We start from the raw sequence: 21,346 nt of genomic DNA on the forward strand, positions 1-21,346 counted from the left end.
AGGTGATCACATGTCCCTAACCTATGGAAAAGATCACACATTATCCCTTTACATAAGGGAGGCAACTCCACAGATATCACATACTTTCATCCAATTGCAATCTTGTTCCCCCTAAGATTCTAGAAAAATGTGTGCATCTACAACTTCTCCATCATCTTACACAAAACAACCTATTTTCCCACACTCAGCATGGCTTTAGACCTGCACAGAGTACCTCAACAGCCTTATTATGTTTCATGGACTCTGTTCACAAAGCCTGTGACACTGGCAAACTAGTATCTGTAGTATTTCTAGATTTGTCAAAAGCATTTGACATGGGATCTCACCCCAAACTCCTTAAAGAACATTCCAGCATTGGTCTGTCCTCCTCTTCACATCAGTGGTTTTCTAGCTAGCTAGCTGACAGGCAGCAAGCAGTAAAATGGCAGGGCTCTCTCTCTCCCCATATGGCATCACCCCCACAGGTGTACCTCAAGGATCCATCCTTGGTCCATTACTATTCAATGTCTTCATCAGTAACTTACATACATCCTCCTGTGAAGGCATTCAAATCCAATAAGCAGATGACTTCACAATCATCTGTGTATCAGACACATTAACTTACCTACAACACATAACAAAACAAACTTTCTCTTCCATAGAAACATGGCTCTCCAATGCTGAATTCCTACTGACAACCCCCATTCACCCACAAACCCCATAGCTCCAACAAAACAAACTTCAAGATCTTTTCAGCCAACAGTACTGAAATTGAATTGGTTCAGCATACCAAACTACTAGGTGTCACTATTGACAATATTCACAAGTTTGACCTACGCATACAAAACATTATCCAAAAAACACTAAAAACTAGGCATGCTATACAGGAACCTCCTCACAGCTGTTATCTCTTGCCCTCACTGTTATATGGGGCCCCAGTTCTAACCAATTTACAGACCCCCCTAAGAAAAAATAATGAAATTGCCAAATTCACCATAAACACAACACTCTAACTCATCATTATAAAGCCCTACATTCCCTAGGATGACCTGAACTCCCCCTCCACCTCCAATACGTTCAGCTTATTACGGTATGCAAAATCACCCACGACCCACTAGCTTTTCTTGCTCTTAGCCCATTAATCAACTTTTATATCCCAACTAAACATCTGAGATCTGAAGACAAATATCTCCTCATATATGAACCTAAAAAACCCAAGGCCTAAGCCTTTTAATCCTGCTCTATGTCAAAACTGTGGAACTCCCTTCCTTTAACTATCAAAACTGCTACTAACCTGCACTCCTTCAAAACCTCTACAAAAGAATACTTCAACAAAGCTTGATTTGTTCCTGTATGACCCCTGGCTGAGGTACTCTTATACCCTTTTCAATCTCTACTCTCTCTATCCCCACTAGTAACTTATTCTACCCTCCCTTCCTCTACACATACTCCCCTGAGGTTACACTCATACCTTCCTCACTTCTATTCCTATTATCCCCTCTATCACACCCCCTACCCTTCTCTACTCATACTATCTTATGCCTTCACCAGTATAATCTATTACCATATTTCATGACCCCTAGAATATGAATCATTTTTATGGTAATCATCTATTATGTAAATAATGCTGCATCGTTTTATTATCAGGCTTTCCATGTAATTTATGCTTGAACACAATGACTTTATTATGTCTGTTAATTTCTCATTCTGACAAACCGATGTGCTGCTTTCATATTTGTGCTTGAAGGTCGTGACTTTATTGTGTCTGTCTAGTTTTTCATTCTGTTAACCATATGTGTCTGGAGCTTTTCTGCCTGGGCTTCCACTGAAAATGGGTACCTCATGACCAGATTAGACTTTCCCGGTAAACAAATGCCAAATAAATAAATAAATATTCAACAGACAACAAGTGGATGAGACATATGGTTCTTATCTCTTGTCATTCCCTAAGGATTTCTTTGCTTGTTTTAACTTTATTGTTCTCTGTCATTATTGCATGTTGTATATTTTTATAAAATGTACAGACATGATTTACCTCTTTCTTTCTTTCCCTTTCCTCTGTTATTGCCTTCCTTCTCTTTATCTTTCTTTTTCTACTTCCATGTTTATTCATCTTTTCATTTCCTGTAATCCTGTTTTTTTCCTTGTTATTTATAGGCAACATCTTTGCCATAATGAATGCTACAAGTCATTTCATGTTGCTTATTTTAACTTCTTAGCTCTGTGATGTCATTAAACTTGATTTTTTATTTACTTTTCATTATTTTCCTTTATGTTTGCATAATTTATTGTCTTTTATGTGAGGTGAAGTTTTTAAAAATGAGTTCCTAACAGATTTTGAAATAAAGAAAAGAAAAAAAAAACATGAATAAAAACTGAAAGAAAAGCTTGGAAATAAGCATTTTCACTGTACAGGAGTCAGATTTCTATGTAACAAAACACCGATGAATAAAGTTGGTATCTGTCAGCAATGGCTGCAGTAAATCTCTTAGCCAGCACTGAGGTCTGCCTCTCTACTTGTAGTACAGACCAAGCACAATCTTTGCTTACCCCAAGGAAAACGGAGCTGAGAAAATAATCAATAAATACTTTCTAAAACAGCTTAAGCTTGCTAAGCATCCTTGGCATAGAAAACATCTTTGGTGAGAGTGGGAGGAGAACCCCTTCCTTTGGGCACTTGCCCACAGAGAATAAGTGACATATTATTATCCTAATCTACTTTAGTGACATGACACATCAGAGATGTACAAGGAAAATCAGTGGTACATGGAAGCAACTGTGCCTAACATAGTCAAAGGGAAAAGTCCTATGTAGATAAACAACAATAGCAGCTTATATGCAGGAAGTAACAAGGCACTACATTTTACATTTTATGTGATTTAAGTGCAATCAACAGAGTGTACCAAAGTATACTAAATTATAAGGTTAAAAGTGGATTGTCCTTGTACTGTTGAAAAGTGCAATGATTTATGTGCACTCCACAAGAAAGTGTAGCAGTGTAAGGTCAAATGTGAATTGTCCTTATGCTGCTGGTAAGTGCAATAAAATCCTAAGAAATAACCACTTTCAACGCTTATTGCCCTAAAATATTGTTGCAGTTATTTCTTTCAGATGAAAATGGAAATAGTCTCCCACCAGCAAGTGTTTCTCCAGCAGTAAATTATTCATTTTTTTCTTTCTTACTATTCTGTAAATAACAAATTCACTATTATTCTATACTTAGATACTCCTGTATATTCTATTCATTCATTTTTCAGTATCAAATTTAAGCCATTCAGGGTCATGTGGATCTGGGATAATATCCTGACAATCAGTAGATATAAGATGGAGGCACAGTCCTAAATATGATACCAGTCCACTGCAGGATGAGTATGCATCCCTACAGGCAGTTTTCTAGGACTGCCAGTTCACCTGCGTGCATGGCTTTGAAATATAGGAGGAAACTAAAGCATCTGGAGGAAGACTGCCTGAACATAGGAAAGGCAAGGAGACCATGCACAAAGTGGATATTCCCTACCAGTGGTTGAGTACAAAGTGAAAGCACAACACCTCATCAATTGCTTTCTGCCATAGGAAATCATGATAGCAATGTTTCTATTACAATACGAGCAGAGAGACATAGTTTTTGAGTATACTATTTTCCCATTGGTTGTAAAACTATTGAGTTAGTATATTTAAGTAAAGGGTATGCATGAGGGGGGCATCCACAACTGTGGGCAGTACAGAAGAATCAAACTCCTATCACACTGCATGAAAGTTCTAGAGAGGGTGATTGGTAAACGGATATGCAGAGTAGTAGAATGTAAGATGGGAGATGAGCAGTTCAGATTCAGATCAGGATGCAGCGCAACTAACCTGATGTTTTCAGTGAGACAGATAGTTGAGAAGAAGCTAGAGATGAGGAAAGAGTCCAACTGGGCCTTCCTAGACTTGGAGAAAGCATATGACAAGGTCCCAAGAAAGCTAATCTGGGCAGCACTGCGGTGGTTCGAAATCCCAGAAACATTGGTGGGATTAGTGCAGGCTGTGTACAAGGACCCAAATACTCAAGTACGAACAGTATTCGGCCTCACAAAGGGGTTCCCAGTGGGAGTGGATGTACACCTGGGTTCAGCTCTGAGCCCACGGCTGTTCATACTGGTGATGGACTACATTAGCAAACAGGTTGGAGGGGGCAGATCAACAAAGTTGCTGTATGCAGATGATGTGGCATTACAGGCAGACTCTGAGCTAGAACTTCAGCAAAGGAAAGGAGAATGGAATGGAAAACTGGGATGAAACTAAGCACAGATTAGACAGTAGTAATGGCAGCAAATTGGGGAAATCAGAAGAAGCTGAGAATAGAGATAGAAGGGAAGATAGTGGAACAGGTAAACAGCTTCAGGTATCTGGGAGGGGTGGTCGAGGTGATGGAAGGTCTGAATGAAGTGGTCAAAGCTAGAATCAAGCGGCTGCAGCCAATTGGCATAGAGTGTCCAGTGTAGTCTATGACAGAAGAATGCCAAAGAAGCTGAAAAGTAAGGTGTAAAAGATAGTGGTGTGACCAGTACTACTGTATCGTACAGAAACTTGGGCAGTAAAAGCAGAGCAGATATAGAAGCTAGAGGTGATGGAAATGAAGTGCCTGAGAAGGGTGGTAGGATGCACTATGTGGGACAGATGAAGAAATGAGGACATAAAAGCAGAAGACAAAGTAGCTCAATTGCAGAAAAGATCAAAAAGAACACATTATGGTGGTTTGGACGCATGCAGAAAAGCAGAAGACAATCTGGTGAAGAAGATTTGGGAAAGACAGGAAGAATGTAAGAGGAAACAAGGACATACAGCAAAGTGGTGGATGGATTGTGTGACAGAATGTCTGTGACAGTCAGGCATGAGTGTTGAAAAAGGCAGGAGTGTGGCATTGAATCAAGAGACATGGCAACAGTTAATACAATTCCCCGACCCCATATAGAACATGGGAAAAAGGGGGCTGATGATGATGATGATGCATGAGGAGTGTCACCCCCTACATGGGTGTGCAGGGATACCTTTGAAATTTTTAACTGTTTTGTCACTGTGAGTGAAAATGGCATCATCTGCATATTGTACTAAGAAAGAGTTTGGTTTACCTTTTTACATATCATAGATTCTTATGGGACATCTACCAAAACAGGATTAAAACTGGCTTAAAAGAGGAGTGTGTGTGCTGTTATCTTACTGCTATGTAGGTATCTGCATACCCAGTATATAGTACTTTTACTGAGAGTACCTAAACCTTTTAGGAAGATTGGATGTGAGAAAGCATCAAATGCTTCATCTACGTCCATAAACAGTGATACAGTGGAACTCTCTAATTTGTTTCTGTTGATTGACTTGTACTTTTAAATACATTTGGCCATCACTGATTATTTACAGTTGCATTATACATAGACTGGCAGGCTGCATGGACAACACACTGAACAAGATGGATACAAATACATTAAAGTAGTATTGAAAGATTTTATATGATTTATATAAATTAAATATGGTTCCCTAGCTTTCATTTTGCACTGTAACTACGGTTTTATGTAATAAGACTACTGAGATTTAAAGAACAGTAAGACAGAAAGTCTTTCTTATAAAGATAGAATATTTTTTTCTGCAATTATTACATGGACAAGATGACTCTGGACAAAAATGAGACAAAACAAGGCAAGGATATCCAAACAGAAGGATTATGATGCAGGATTTAATCTATCAAGGATGGCATGTGTTGTATATTACCTTGAGATTTTCCTGTTGATCATGAGAAAAAGATGGCCACCTGAACATTCAAGATGAAGAAAAGGATATGAAAAAGGACATTAAACTACTGTAGTTTGTTAGCCATCTGATATCTAACCCAGCTAACGTGTTCTGTTACAGGAATCAATAACTGACTGATTTTATTCTTTAGCTGTGAAGCCCCTTGGAATTGTATTGTTTCTTTGTGTCTCTTCTCATAATAAATAATATTTAACATCTAATGCTATCTCTTTCCTGAAGTACTTAATTTAGGAATTGTGAAAAAGTCAGATGAATGTTTTGCATGTGTTATATTGTCTAAAGCACAGAAAGATGGAGATGAACCACTGGACTTTGATCAGTAATCAGTGTATTTACAACTGACACATATCAAAACTGCTATTAGTTTCACAGTCAGACTGTAAAGAATAATAAATCTAACAAGCAGGGTGCTTCCAGACTATGAAGCTGTGCTGAGTAAGGGAGAGTATTAGATTAAATCTTCATATATTTTTATACATTTCTGCTCTCCCTTTAGAGAAAGGTATGAAACTATACTATAGTCAACGAAATAATAGTTGAACCAAAGACTGTTGATAAATGACAAATCATTCAGTTTCAATATTTTGAGACTGAACCAAATACCACTCAATCAAATAAAAGGATCATGCTGTGGAGGTATTTATTTTTCATTAGGTGCCCTTTCTGCTTTGCTTTGATGTTATAGGTGATAATCAAACTGTTTTCACTTCATAAGAAAAAAGTGACCGACCCTTCTCTTTTTACATTAAATATTTAAAAACATGTGTGTATCTGTGTGTGAATGTGAAGCTGTTTGTCTAGAAAAGTATTCTGTGTGAATGTGAAGCTGTTTGTATACAAGGGTATTTTGTGTGAATCTGAAGCTTTTGGAGAGAAGGGTATTTCATGTGAATATGAAGCTGTTTGGATAGTAGGGCATTATGGGTGAATTTGAAGCTATTTGTGTAGAAGGGTGTTTCATGTAAATGTTAACCTGTTTGGATAGAAAGGTACTTCATGTGACTGTAAAGCTGTATAGATAGAAGGGTATTTTGTGTGAATGTGAAGCTGTTTGGATGAATGTGAATCTGTTTTGGGTATTTTATGTGAATGTGAAGCTGTTTGGATAGAAGGGTATTTCATGAGAATGTGAAGCTGTTTATATGGGTGTATTTCATGCAAATGTGAAGCTATTTAGAGATAAGAGTATTTCATATGAATGTGAAGCTATTTATATAGATGGGTATTTCAGGTGAATGTGAAGCTGTTTGGATAAAAGGATATTTCATGTGAATGTTAAACTGTTTAGAAGTGTATTTTGTGTGAATGTGAAGCTGTTTGGATAGAAGGGTATTTCAGATGAATGTGAAGCTGTTCAGATAGAAGGGTATTTTGGATGAATGTGAAGCTGTTTGTGTAGAAGGGCATTTCAGATGTTTCGATAGAAGGGTATTTCATGTGAATGAGAAGCTGTTTGGATAGAAGGGTATTTTGTGTGAATATGAAGCTTTTGGAGAGAACGGTATTTCATGTGAATATGAAGCTGTTTGGATAGTAGGGCATTTTGTGTGAATTTGAAGCTATTTATTTAGAAGGGTGCTTCGTGTAAATGTTAACCTGTTTGGATAGAAAGGTACTTCATGTGACTGTGAAGCTATATAGATAGAAGGGTATTTTGTGTGAATGTGAAGCTGTTTGGATGAATGTGAATCTGTTTTGGGTATTTTATGTGAATGTGAAGCTGTTTGTATAGAAGGGTATTTTGTGTGTATGTGAAGCTGTTTGTGTAGAGAGGTACTTCAGGTGAATGTGAACCTGTTTCGATAGAAAGTTATTTTGTGTGAATGTGAAGCTGTTTGGATAGAAAGGGGTTTTGTGTGAATGTGAAGTTGTTTGGATAGAAAGGTGTTTTGTGTGATTGTGAAGCTGCTTGATGAATGTGAAGCTGTATGGAAGGGTGTCTCGTGTGAATGTGAAGCTGTTTGGATAGATGGGTATTTCATATGAATGTGAAGATGTTTGGATAGAAAGGAGTTTTGTGTGAATGTGGATTTGTTTGGATAGAAGGGTATTTCATATGAATGTGAAGCTGTTTGGCTAAAAAGGTATTTTGGGTGAATGTGAATTTGTTTGGATAGAAGTCTATTTCGAGAATGTGAAGCTGTTTGGGTAGAAGGGTATGTCTAGAAGTTATTATCTGACATTTGCCTTTGTGACTTACTTTCTAGGTGACTGAGATTAGTAATGTGAAGAATGTAATCCGAGTGCCGAAGGAGACGAAGAGGCAAGCAGTGGCCATTATCTTTAATGATGATACATCTCGGACCTTCAGTTGCGATTCAGGTATTATGCTAGTAAGCTATCATAAGTTTTACCTGTTTCAAATAAATTAGATGTCCTTTTAAGCAAAGTTCAATATTCTTTTTAATGTGATTAATTTAAAAAGATTACTTTGTATTTCAGAAACATCTATATATTTTGCATGATTGTATCGGACTGCAATATTTAATTTCAAAAAAAGTAACAGTATTGGATGAACACTTTTGTTTTTTGGTACTATATAAATCACAAGTTCTCAGACAAAAGAATTTGAAACCATATAAAGAACTGGAAAGAGTACAGTTTTCAATGAAAGGTGCTAAATATAAGTTTTATTTCCACAAAAGAAAACAAAAAAGATACATTTATAGACTGTTATTAAATGATAAAATACATTTTCTTCAGAACTTTTACAAAAATGTGAAACATACAACCTTAAATGACAAATACCAGAACTTTTACAGAAATGTAAATATATGACCTTAAATGATATACCAGACATACCATGCCAAACCACATATGACATGACATGCAATTAATTAGTTCATAGGTTTACTGAGCACAGCCTTTGATACTTCAGTGGTATTAATTTTAAGAAAGGCATAAGAGGCGTTTTTCAGGTGTGGGTATTGACAAGCTTTTAATATTCATTTCCTGCAGCACTCTCTGTACTCTTAATCTCATAATTGTCTCCCTCTTCACTTCATTTGATAATGATATCACATAACAAAATTAAGGGAGAAAATACTTACAAATATATCTGGCCATCACTTACTTTTTAGTGTTGCGTTATTCACATACTGGCAGCCTACATGAACAAAACAGTGAACAGGATGGATGCAAATACATTAACCTATAATATAAATGAACTAAAAGTTATCTGGTACATGTGATGATTGCTTACCACAAATCAGAGACCAATATGTACCATCCTCAAACCTTTTTTCAATAATGTTCAATAAATGTATCAAATTAAAAGTTTTGGAAAAATAAAGATATACATAAATATAAAATAATTGATGTTTCAATATGCCATATATTAATATGTGGAAATGACCTGATAAAGGAAGTATAATGCAGAAAGCTACCTCAGAAAGATACAGAACTTATTGTGCTTATCTTCTTTTTTTCATTCAAAATAGAAAAAGTACTCTGTGTAGGTGGGACAGGGCAGAAGGATGAGATTTCATGTGCACCAGATTGTGGGAATTAAATACTGTCTGGATCTCCAAAAGTACTTCTTCATGGAGAAAGTCAAAGACACATGGAATGGACTTAAAGACTGGGTGAATAAAGAAATCCATGCAGGTTCTTAAGCTGTCATTGGAGAATTAAAGAAAGAGTAAGGGGGGAAGGGATGATAAAAGAAAGGTACAATGTTAACTGAACCTAGAAGTTAGACAAAATAGGCTTATTTTCTCCTTCTATCATTAGTCAAATATCATGTAATGTAACTGGTCACCTCCTGCACCATAATTTACAAATAGATAAAAGGCTGTGGTAAGGGGAGTTCCTTAAAGTACAGTACCAAAAATGAACAGCTGCAAAGACAACAATTAGCAGGGTGTATGCAGACATAAATATTATGCTGTGGAACTAATGGCAGTATAAAAATCCTCAGAATCTGCTTACTTATGGATACCAATGCAAGAAGGCTGCCTTGCATATTATAGTAGGTGGGCCTTGCATTTACTCATCCAGCACTAGCCTCTGGCTATGAGTTAAGAGATCATGGCTGACTTGATAACCATTTCTCTCCCTCCCCCTAGTTAATATCAGTACTCTAGGGCAAGGATAAATAAGTTAAAGATCACCTAGATGATGGTCTTTAGTTAGTTAGTTAGTTACATTTTTATTCTGCTGAGTAGTTAAGCACCCCAGGCCTGAGGCTAATTTACAAATAGGAACTTAAAAACACAAAGCACTTTAAAATACAGAATAATTTAACAGCAATAGATATGTATAAAATGCCAAGGGGTAAATGTCTTCAAAAGACGCATTTATAATAGTCAGATATTAAGAGCTGCATAGAAAAATCAATAATATTATGCAAATTGGGATAGCATTGTAACCACAATTGTGTATACACAGTCACATTAGAAAACAGGTAAGCATAGAAAAAAAATGAGAAATAGTTTATTTGTCTTTTTAAATTTAATTTACTTTTATTGATTGGGTTAGTTGAACTACAACTAAGGTTTATATTCAGAGGAGACCCGGAAGAAAACAAAGTTGCTGTTTATAACAACTGTACCTACTCTAGCCTTATTAATGTGCCTTGTTATTATCTAGTTTTGGCACTGTATATACTCTTTAATATAGACTGTTGCTTACTGCCAGCTGATGCTGTGCCGATATTTGCATTTTTGTCTATCTTCTGTATTTTAATTATGCATGTTTTGTCATTTTTGCATGTATTATTTGCTTTGTATGTATTTATGCACGCTATGTGTGGGCTTATGCTTTTGGCTTAAACCTTATTTAAACATGTTATCTATGTCACCTGTTAGAATGTGGGCACTTTGTATTATAATTGTGTATTAAACAATACACTGTATTAAGCATCTGAGGTAAATCTTAATCATGACTTTTTCTTTGTGATCGATCCACAACTTACAGTTTATGTCTGTAACATATTATACTCAAGAGTGTTTTCCCTGGGCCACAGTGAGAATGGATTAGGTCCATCTGGAATTCCTCCATTAAAATTTAAATAAATACAAAAATAAATAACAAAATGCATGAATGAATGTTTGAAACACTGGTGTGATGTTTTCTAGCTCTTAAATTAGTTGACCTTTATGACAAAATGATAAAATCTCACAAGTTCTTGGCCATGTAGCTTATATATATATATATATATATATATATATATATATATATATATATATATATATATAGATAGATAGTTCCTCTTGAAATTCTTGACTTACCAGAACGTCAACTTGCATAACAGTGAGATGACAACAGCAAAGGTTTAAAACAGCAAACTCCCGGAATGGTGAATATCACCTCCGGGAAACTAATCACTTGGCCACCATGGCGACCTTTGCTCTTTTCTCCACTATAATGCAATCTCAGAGTTGGTATATTTTAGGTAGGGGGTATGGGGGGCAAAGTGGTGGGTTTAATTTGTTTATGATGTTGTGGTCAGGTGGAGTGGTTAGTTTTCCAGAGGTGAAATTCGTCATTCCAGGAGTTTGCTGCTTTAAACCTTCACTGTTGTTGTCTCCCTGTTACACACATCAATGTTCTGGTAAGTTGACGATTTAAAGTAGAACTATATATATATATATATATATATATATATATATATATATATATGCTTTTAAATATATATATATATATATATATATATATATGTATATATATATATATATATATATGTGTGTGTGTGTGTGTCTGTGTGTGTGTGTGTGTGTGTGTGTGTGTGTGTGTGTGTGTGTGTGTGTGTGTGTGTCTGTGTGTCTGTATATACATATATATATATATATATATATATATATATATATATATATATATATATTGTGTGTGTATGTATGTATGTATGTATGTGTGTATATATATATATATATATATATATATATATATATATCTTTGTGGTCATCGTCATAGTCATCACAGAATAATTAACTTCTCTTAAACTTAACTCTTTATTTAATCAGCTTCAAATTGTTAACATACTAAAAGTGATTGTTAATACTGCTAACCATCCCTCTATAAATAAAATAAAAACTAAAACTGTAACAATCTCATGGAAACAGCTTGACAAATACTAAAAGCATTAAAAAATAAGAACTAAACTAGCATAGACATGCACATAGAATTTTCAATGAAAAATGAAAAGAAACTAGGCAGTAAAGTAAATACAGAAGTGAATAAATTGAGGTTGCCAATGCTACAAAAAGGCTATGACTAGGTTTAAAAAAAATACTATCTTATGGAAATTATAATTACTGGAATGCGAGTCCCCCATGGATTAAAATCCGACTGAACCTATTAACTCTTGGTTCTGATATCCTCCTACCGCAGTCACAGCAGCCATTGCTTATTTTATGTTAAGCAAATCTTATCTGTTCTCATGAAGTGAATCGTATAATTCCTCGCTAAAAGGAGAGTCCCAAGACTCACACCTTCTTCATTTAAGATTTTTTGAAAGTAACATAATTAAAGACAAGAGGCTTTTCTCACGTCTTACTCATCTGCCTTGCAAGACAAAGTCAGTAATCAGTCTTTTTGGTCATAAATCTGAGAGCAGGTTTGTCAGCTGAGACATAAACAATTCTACCTGTAAACCTTCTTCTTTCTTACACACAGGAGTGATTGCAGGATACATATGTTGCTGTCCGTGTATAATTATACCAGAGTGATTTGGTTTATTGCATTGATGACCAGAGGTTACACTGACAATAGTTTACATATTGCTGTTTTTCATAGATTTAATGTACAATGCTCACTGGGGTTAGTCCCAAGAACATGACTTATTCCCTAACTTTCATGAAATTATTATGTTTTATATATATATATATATATATATATATATATATGTATATATATATATATATATATATATATATATATATATATATATATATATATATATAGTACTGCAGTGGTGGTGCTGCGGTAGCGTTGTCGCCTCACAGTTAGACGTTGCACGTCTGGTTCTCAGTTAGAGCGTCTTCTCTCTGTGTCGATATGCGTGAATGGGCATTCCTACATTGAAGGTTGTGCATTAGGCCCGGCAAGCCAGCACGTAAAAATCTACTGCCAATCATTAGCGGACCGGAGTTCCGCTGTGGCAACCCCTAACCAGGAAAAGCCGAAAGACAGTTTATTATGTTATATATAGTCAGTTAACATGCATCATTATAAGAACCGGAAAGGTAGAAGAAGTAACAAACCAACACTCAAAAACGAGAGTAGGTGCCACAAATGTATCCTGGATGAACGGGCTTCCGAATGAAGCAACAATACCAAAGTAAACTCCAAAAGCACTGTAGTAATGATGATCCACGCTGTTGTATTTGTTGTTAGATAAAAACCAATAGTTTAATGGTAACCAAACCGTGAAGGTAGAAGCAAGACAAATAACGTAAAATGCTCAGAAATGCGTTTTTCGTTCAGAACACTGCCTGAACTTCATCAGACTTACAACAGTGCTGCAAACACATTCTACTTAAATATTATAGTAAATTATTCAATTAATTAGTTAACACAGTGCTTAATAAACGTCCAACCAACCAGCCACTTGTAAATAAATTAAATTGGCGAAAAAAATCAATATGATAAAAGATGAAAAAATAATTAAAAACACCGAACATAGTATTCTTAACAATAGTTAAGAAATAATCTAAACATTAATTAAAAAATAAAATGAAAATAACTTATCAGCCAAGTAGCTTAGTAGTACAAAACGTCAGTGTACAAAAACCTACAGACACTGCCCCTCCACTAAAGTACATATAAGTCAACCATATACAAGATATAAAAGATACATGTATATATGTGTAAAAAATATATGTTATATTTTAATATACATAAAATGTAAATATTCAACTAAGCAAAGTTTTGACATATAAGCCTGCGTGTAACAGTAGGCGTAAGTTCCTACAAAGGGCCCCTACCCTACAAAAAATATATATATATAAGTGTAACAATAAATTACTTACAAGGCATGTATACATATATAAAAAGGTGCAAATGTAATTATAAATCACTTCTATAATAACCGAATATACATGCCCGTAACAAAACAAACAGGCTAATGTATATATATCCTAAATGGAAAAGTTGTGCCATAACAAAGTAACCCTACCTTAATAAACTGTTCAATTTAAGAATACACATAATTGAGCAGTATTCATTAAGACCAGGCAGTTTGTGTGCTGCCAAACGTAACTGCCAACATAGTTCTTTCTTTTCTAACTGTAGTTTTAGAAAATTTTCGTTGGTAAAATTAATGTTATCGGTCGTAACTTGGTCAATGGCCATAAAGTCAAACACGTGGCCTACATTCTGGTTACAATGTTTTGCAAGGGCATTTACATCCTTGTTGTTATTAATCGCATAACCATGTTCGTATACCCTATCTCTCAGACGCCTATCAGTCTTTCCTATGTAAAATGCGGGGCATTGTTTGCACTGTGCCAGATATACTACGCGTTTACTATTACAGTTGTAACGTTTCCAAACCCTAAAGGTGTCGTGCCCTACTGTAAATGAGTCAGAAGTGTTAATATGTCTGCACTGCCTACATGCCCCGCATTTTTGGGTACCCCCCTTGGTTTTAGATCCTACAGTCTTTCTTTCGAGAAGGTCTTTCATATTACTACCCCTCTTAAAGGTAATGGTAGGTCCAAAACCAAATATTTTTGTTGAATCTTCCTCCAGAGATAAACAAAACCAATATTTCCTCACCACCCTAGAAATCTCAGTGGCCTCTGGGCAAAAGGTAAAGACAAATGAAATTGTGTAATTAATATGCCTACCTAGTGTCTCGACTACAGGGGCCTCGGGGCTATTAACTACATTAGGACTTTGAGTAACAGGTCCTGTTACATTATATTCAATCAGTTGACCAGTCTTACTCTGAATTCCCAGTATTACTTCATACACCCTGTGTCTTCTTTTTGAAATGACCTCACCAAAGATGTTATCCAAAAATGTACTAGGGTATCCTCGATGCCGAAACATCTGGTACAAATTGTCACATTCTTTAGTGAAGTCCTCATCGAGTGTGGTCATCCTAGCTATCCTTACCAATTGGCCCTTTACCACTGATTTCTTTTGGTGGTGAGGGTGGGAGCTTGAAAAATGCAAGTATGTATTTGAAAATGTGCTTTTTCTATATATTTGGGAAATATATTGGTCCTGATTTTTACTTAGGAGAATGTCCAAAAAACAGATATCATTAACTCGAAAGTTCATAGTGAACTTAAGGAAACCTGTAGTAGAATTTAAGAATCTCACTAGTTCCCTTGCGTCTGTCTCGTCTCCTTTAATAAAATGAAGATGTCATCCAGGTATCTTTTATACATGTGAATGCTTGATTTCCAAGTGCTAGTAAATACATAAGATGTCTCCCAGTGGGCCATAACTAAGTTTGCGAAACTTGCGCCCACTGGTGACCCCATGGCCACTCCTATTTTTTGTAAAAACAACTTGTCTTCAAAAGAGACAAAGTTGTTTTTCAAAATGATGTCCAATAGTTGTTCAACTAAATTACATTGGTCACTGGGGGCCCCCTTTGACCCTATGAATTCTACAACCCACTCTATCCCTAGATCTTGAGGGATACTAGAATAAAGGTCGCACACATCGACTGTTAAAAAATTAAGAGAACAGTCGAATGTCGCTTCTCGTATACTTTCAAGAAAAGACCATGAGTCTTTCAGAATTTGGTCTTCCCTTTCTACATACTTTTTAAGAATTGAATCAACTAGTTTAGCAGCAGGGTAGGTAATAGATTGACGAGCGTCAACGAGTGTACGAAAAGGTGGGTTCCTCAAATCTTTATGGAGCTTCGGAATCCCAAAAATTTTTGGGGTTCTAGGGGCAAGCATTGTTAAATATTGGTTTTGTTCTCCTGTGATTAACCCATCAATGAAGAGGTCATTAATGTGTGACTTAATATAATGGCATGCTTGATTAAACTGATTCCTACTAGAGTTGTTGACTTTGTTTAGGAAGTTACCGGTGAGATTGATGAAACCGGACAAGGGGGGTGGTTTAGCAATAGTATACAACGTAGACTATGTCAACATCATGCTGGCACTACTGGAAAGGGATACTTATAAGGTAGTTAGTAGGAATCAGTTTAATCAAGCATGCCATTATATTAAGTCACACATTAATGGCCTCTTCATTGATGGGTTAATCACAGGAGAACAAAACCAATATTTAACAATGCTTGCCCCTAGAACCCCAAAAATTTTTGGGATTCCGAAGCTCCATAAAGATTTGAGGAACCCACCTTTTCGTACACTCGTTGACGCTCGTCAATCTATTACCTACCCTGCTGCTAAACTAGTTGATTCAATTCTTAAAAAGTATGTAGAAAGGGAAGACCAAATTCTGAAAGACTCATGGTCTTTTCTTGAAAGTATACGAGAAGCGACATTCGACTGTTCTCTTAATTTTTTAACAGTCGATGTGTGCGACCTTTATTCTAGTATCCCTCAAGATCTAGGGATAGAGTGGGTTGTAGAATTCATAGGGTCAAAGGGGGCCCCCAGTGACCAATGTAATTTAGTTGAACAACTATTGGACATCATTTTGAAAAACAACTTTGTCTCTTTTGAAGACAAGTTGTTTTACAAAAATAGGAGTGGCCATGGGGTCACCAGTGGGCGCAAGTTTCGCAAACTTAGTTATGGCCCACTGGGAGACATCTTATGTATTTACTAGCACTTGGAAATCAAGCATTCACATGTATAAAAGATACCTGGATGACATCTTCATTTTATTAAAAGGAGACGAGACAGACGCAAGGGAACTAGTGAGATTCTTAAATTCTACTACAGGTTTCCTTAAGTTCACTATGAACTTTCGAGTTAATGATATCTGTTTTTTGGACATTCTCCTAAGTAAAAATCAGGACCAATATATTTCCCAAATATATAGAAAAAGCACATTTTCAAATACATACTTGCATTTTTCAAGCTCCCACCCTCACCACCAAAAGAAATCAGTGGTAAAGGGCCAATTGGTAAGGATAGCTAGGATGACCACACTCGATGAGGACTTCACTAAAGAATGTGACAATTTGTACCAGATGTTTCGGCATCGAGGATACCCTAGCACATTTTTGGATAACATCTTTGGTGAGGTCATTTCAAAAAGAAGACACAGGGTGTATGAAGCAATACTGGGGATTCAGAGTAAGACTGGTCAACTGATTGAATATAATGTAACAGGACCTGTTACTCAAAGTCCTAATGTAGTTAATAGCCCCGAGGCCCCTGTAGTCGAGACACTAGGTAGGCATATTAATTACACAAATTCATTTGTCTTTACCTTTTGCCCAGAGGCCACTGAGATTTCTAGGGTGGTGAGGAAATATTGGTTTTGTTTATCTCTGGAGGAAGATTCAACAAATATTTTTGGTTTTGGACCTACCATTACCTTTAAGAGGGGTAGTAATATGAAAGACCTTCTCGAAAGAAAGACTGTAGGATCTAAAACCAAGGGGGGTACCCAAAAATGCGGGGCATGTAGGCAGTGCAGACATATTAACACTTCCGACTCATTTACAGTAGGGCACGACACCTTTAGGGTTTGGAAACGTTACAACTGTAATAGTAAACGCCAGAGTATATCTGGCACAGTGCAAACAATGCCCCGCATTTTACATAGGAAAGACTGATAGGCGTCTGAGAGATAGGGTATACGAACATGGTTATGCGATTAATAACAACAAGGATGTAAATGCCCTTGCAAAACATTGTAACCAGAATGTAGGCCACGTGTTTGACTTTATGGCCATTGACCAAGTTACGACCGATAACATTAATTTTACCAACGAAAATTTTCTAAAACTACAGTTAGAAAAGAAAGAACTATGTTGGCAGTTACGCTTGGCAGCACAAACTGCCTGGTCTTAATGAATACTGCTCAATTATGTGTATTCTTAAATTGAACAGTTTATTAAGGTAGGGTTACTTTGTTATGGCACAACTTTTCCATTTAGGATATATATACATTAGCCTGTTTGTTTTGTTACGGCATGTATATTCGGTTATTATAGAAGTGATTTATAATTACATTTGCACCTTTTATATATGTATACATGCCTTGTAAGTAATTTATTGTTACACTTATATATATATTTTTTGTAGGGTAGGGGCCCTTTGTAGGAACTTACGCCTACTGTTACACGCAGGCTTATATGTCAAAACTTTGCTTAGTTGAATATTTACATTTTATGTATATTAAAATATAACATATATTTTTTACACATATATACATGTATCTTTTATATCTTGTATATGGTTGACTTATATGTACTTTAGTGGAGGGGCAGTGTCTGTAGGTTTTGTACACTGACGTTTTGTACTACTAAGCTACTTGGCTGATAAGTTATTTTCATTTTATTTTTTAATTAATGTTTAGATTATTTCTTAACTATTGTTAAGAATACTATGTTCGGTGTTTTAATTATTTTTTCATCTTTTATCATATTGATTTTTTTCGCCAATTTAATTTATTTACAAGTGGCTGGTTGGTTGGACGTTTATTAAGCACTGTGTTAACTAATTAATTGAATAATTTACTATAATATTTAAGTAGAATGTGTTTGCAGCACTGTTGTAAGTCTGATGAAGTTCAGGCAGTGTTCTGAACGAAAAACGCATTTCTGAGCATTTTACGTTATTTGTCTTGCTTCTACCTTCACGGTTTGGTTACCATTAAACTATTGGTTTTTATCTAACAACAAATACAACAGCGTGGATCATCATTACTACAGTGCTTTTGGAGTTTACTTTGGTATTGTTGCTTCATTCGGAAGCCCGTTCATCCAGGATACATTTGTGGCACCTACTCTCGTTTTTGAACATGCATCATTATATTTAATGCATAATGAGGAAGTGATCATTCATTTACTCAGTGTGATGTTAGGATTATTTAGAACTGGTTGATAGTTGAAAATCAGGCATAACCTTGGCAGCATGATTGACTACATTGGTTATTATATGCAGTTTTCTTTTATGACTGGTCCAGTGTATGCTAATAAGTACACAAAAAATCTATGTTCAACATTGCCAGGACCTTGACATATTTCTGAAGTAATGAGATCCAGAATGCAATTCAAGACTTTCTACTGCCTAACTATGTAAACCTGCTTTCATCATAGTTTGTTTGTCTTTCGGCTTTTTCCCGATAAGGGGTCGTCACAGCAGAACTCCGGTCTGCTAATGACTGGCAGTAGATTTTTACGAAACACTGAGGTGCCAGCTCGATGCCCAATCTTCAATGAAGGCATGCCCATTTACGCACGCACGCATGTCTTTCGAATGCTACCCAACCGTGGGGAGGACATGCAGACTCCACACAGAAGGCACTCCCAAGCCACGCCGAGAATCGAACGGGAGAACCTCTTGCTGTGAGGTAACAACGCTGCCGCCATACCACTGCGGCATTAGTAAACATTCATAATCTTTATGAAACACTGAACCACAGACAAAAACAAAAAATAAATAAATGACTATATACTTTTGTTTGCTTAATTCTAATCTTATTTTAATTCTCTCTAGCACCTCAGGCATTTGGCCTTCCAAGGAGATAGTACAAAAAACATTCCCATTATTTAACAAAAGGAAATAGGTGTATAAGGGAATAATGGTAATAATGTATGTGAAGCATGTAAGTGAATGCTGTAAGGGGTAGTATGTAACACCAACTCGTGATCCAGCCTGTCACTATCTCCTAGAACAAACCTGAAAGTGACATAATAAACCTAATGTACCACCCTGCCTCTCTATACATGCACTTCATATATTACCTACGTTTTGTACAACACCAAAATAGCTTCTTCACAGCAGTGCTGTCAGCAATAGCCATACACACATGTGCCTCATATATTACCTACCCTTTTTACAACACCAAAATACCTCCTTCACAAGAATGCCGTCAGCAATAGCCATAGACACATGCACTTCATGTATTATCTACGCGTTATGCAACAGCAAAATACCTCCTTCGCAGGAGTGCTGTCAGCAATAGCCATTCGCACATGCACTTCATATATTACCTACACTTTGTGCAACACCAAAATACCTCCTTTGCAAGAGTGCTGTTAACAATAGCCATACACACATGCACTTTATGTATTACCTACCCTTTTTACAACACCAAAATACCTCCTTCGCAAAAGTGCTGACAGCAATAGCTATACACACATGCACTTCATGTATTACCTACCCTTTGCACAACACCAAAATACCTCCTTTGCAAGAGTGCTGTCAACAATAGCCATACACACGTGTGCATATATTACCTCTCCTTGGTACAACATCAAAATGCCTCCTTTGGAAGAATGTTGTCAACATTAGCCACTGCTGAATTGACCTTGGCCCTACTGCTTACCTGTGGTAGAAAAGCCCCTATGTCAGAAGTAAAATGCTTCTCTAACTCAATCAAGGGTGTCGCACAGTTGCCTGTTGCAGTACAAGACTGGCTAATGGCTTCCTAGGACAAACTTCAAAGACATATTCTGTTATTTTATTTGGTTACCTTCAGATCTGTGAGCGTGGATTTATTTATTTAATGTTTATTAACCAACCAGATAAGTGAGCTGGTCCAAATACCTGTTTCAGCTATCAGGCAAGGAAAATATGATATATGATATACATACACATATCATAAAACATTGCATATGATCTAAGCTGTTGAATAATATACAAGCAAAGCACATTGGAAAGATAATGTAGATGAGTAGAAAGTGGGTTACAATACCATGGTCAGCAAAATAACAGGTAAATAAACAGAATTAGTAAAAAAAACATTTGCATGTTCAAATCTGCATGAGAAGAATTAAAAAAAAAATAGAAAAGGAACTTTCTGGCATCATGTAATGAAACATTAACAATGTTAGAAATAATGTGAAGGCAGAGCAGTGAGATGTTTACCATGGTCATCACCACTAACATCATGTGTATGGAGAGACTTCCTGAAAAGTGTAATACTATCAGTTTGTCTAATAATATTAGGTAGAGTGTTTTAGGTAGCAGTGGCAATTTCGACAAGTAACTTCTCACAAATTGCAAGAGTATAGGGTGGCTTTTGTAATTGTATGTGGCCTATATAATGTAAAAAGTAGGACAGCTTTTTAACTATTTGTTGTTAAGTACCTGGGGCAATATCCTTCATGTACTCATTTTGCTTTTCTATGAACAGTGGTGTTTCCTTTCATTAGAAAGGTGAATAAATCTAAATATTTTGATTTTTGCAGATTGAAGAAAGGTCAAGCATATTGCAATAATAGGAAAAGCATATTCTAATTCGGGCAGAAAAATATTTATAATTGGAGCATTTGTCCTCTAGAGTTAGTAAGTCAGAAACTTTCTAAGACATCTTAAGTTGTAGCAGTACTTTAGTTGAGACTCAGTGTGAGTGTGGAATAACATGTGCTGGTCAGGTAGGAGGCCTGGATGCTTCTGTTGCTGTACACAGGGAAGCAGAGTAATTATTTGGACAGAATCAGTGACTTTTGGGGTTTTATGTAACTTCTGGAGGGGGTTACTGAACAGCCTTGCTGAAGTTTCTAGAGAGCTGACTGCAC

The 21,346-nt window shown here is 36.2% G+C and overlaps 1 protein-coding gene across 1 annotated transcript in view; it reads left to right on the forward strand.

The window, feature by feature from the left end:
- DOK4 (docking protein 4) overlaps positions 1 to 21,346 on the forward strand; it is a 589,260-nt gene that overhangs the window by 367,769 nt on the left and 200,145 nt on the right. Inside the window, exon 3 of the mRNA XM_044081500.1 lies at positions 7,974 to 8,088. Coding sequence (XP_043937435.1) covers positions 7,974 to 8,088 — 115 coding nt within the window. The remainder of the gene's footprint in view (positions 1 to 7,973; positions 8,089 to 21,346) is intronic.

This window comes from Protopterus annectens, chromosome 8.part0 (assembly GCF_019279795.1).
Source record: "Protopterus annectens isolate FY-2018-M chromosome 8.part0, PAN1.0, whole genome shotgun sequence".
In the NCBI taxonomy this organism is placed as follows: Eukaryota; Metazoa; Chordata; order Ceratodontiformes; family Protopteridae; genus Protopterus; species Protopterus annectens.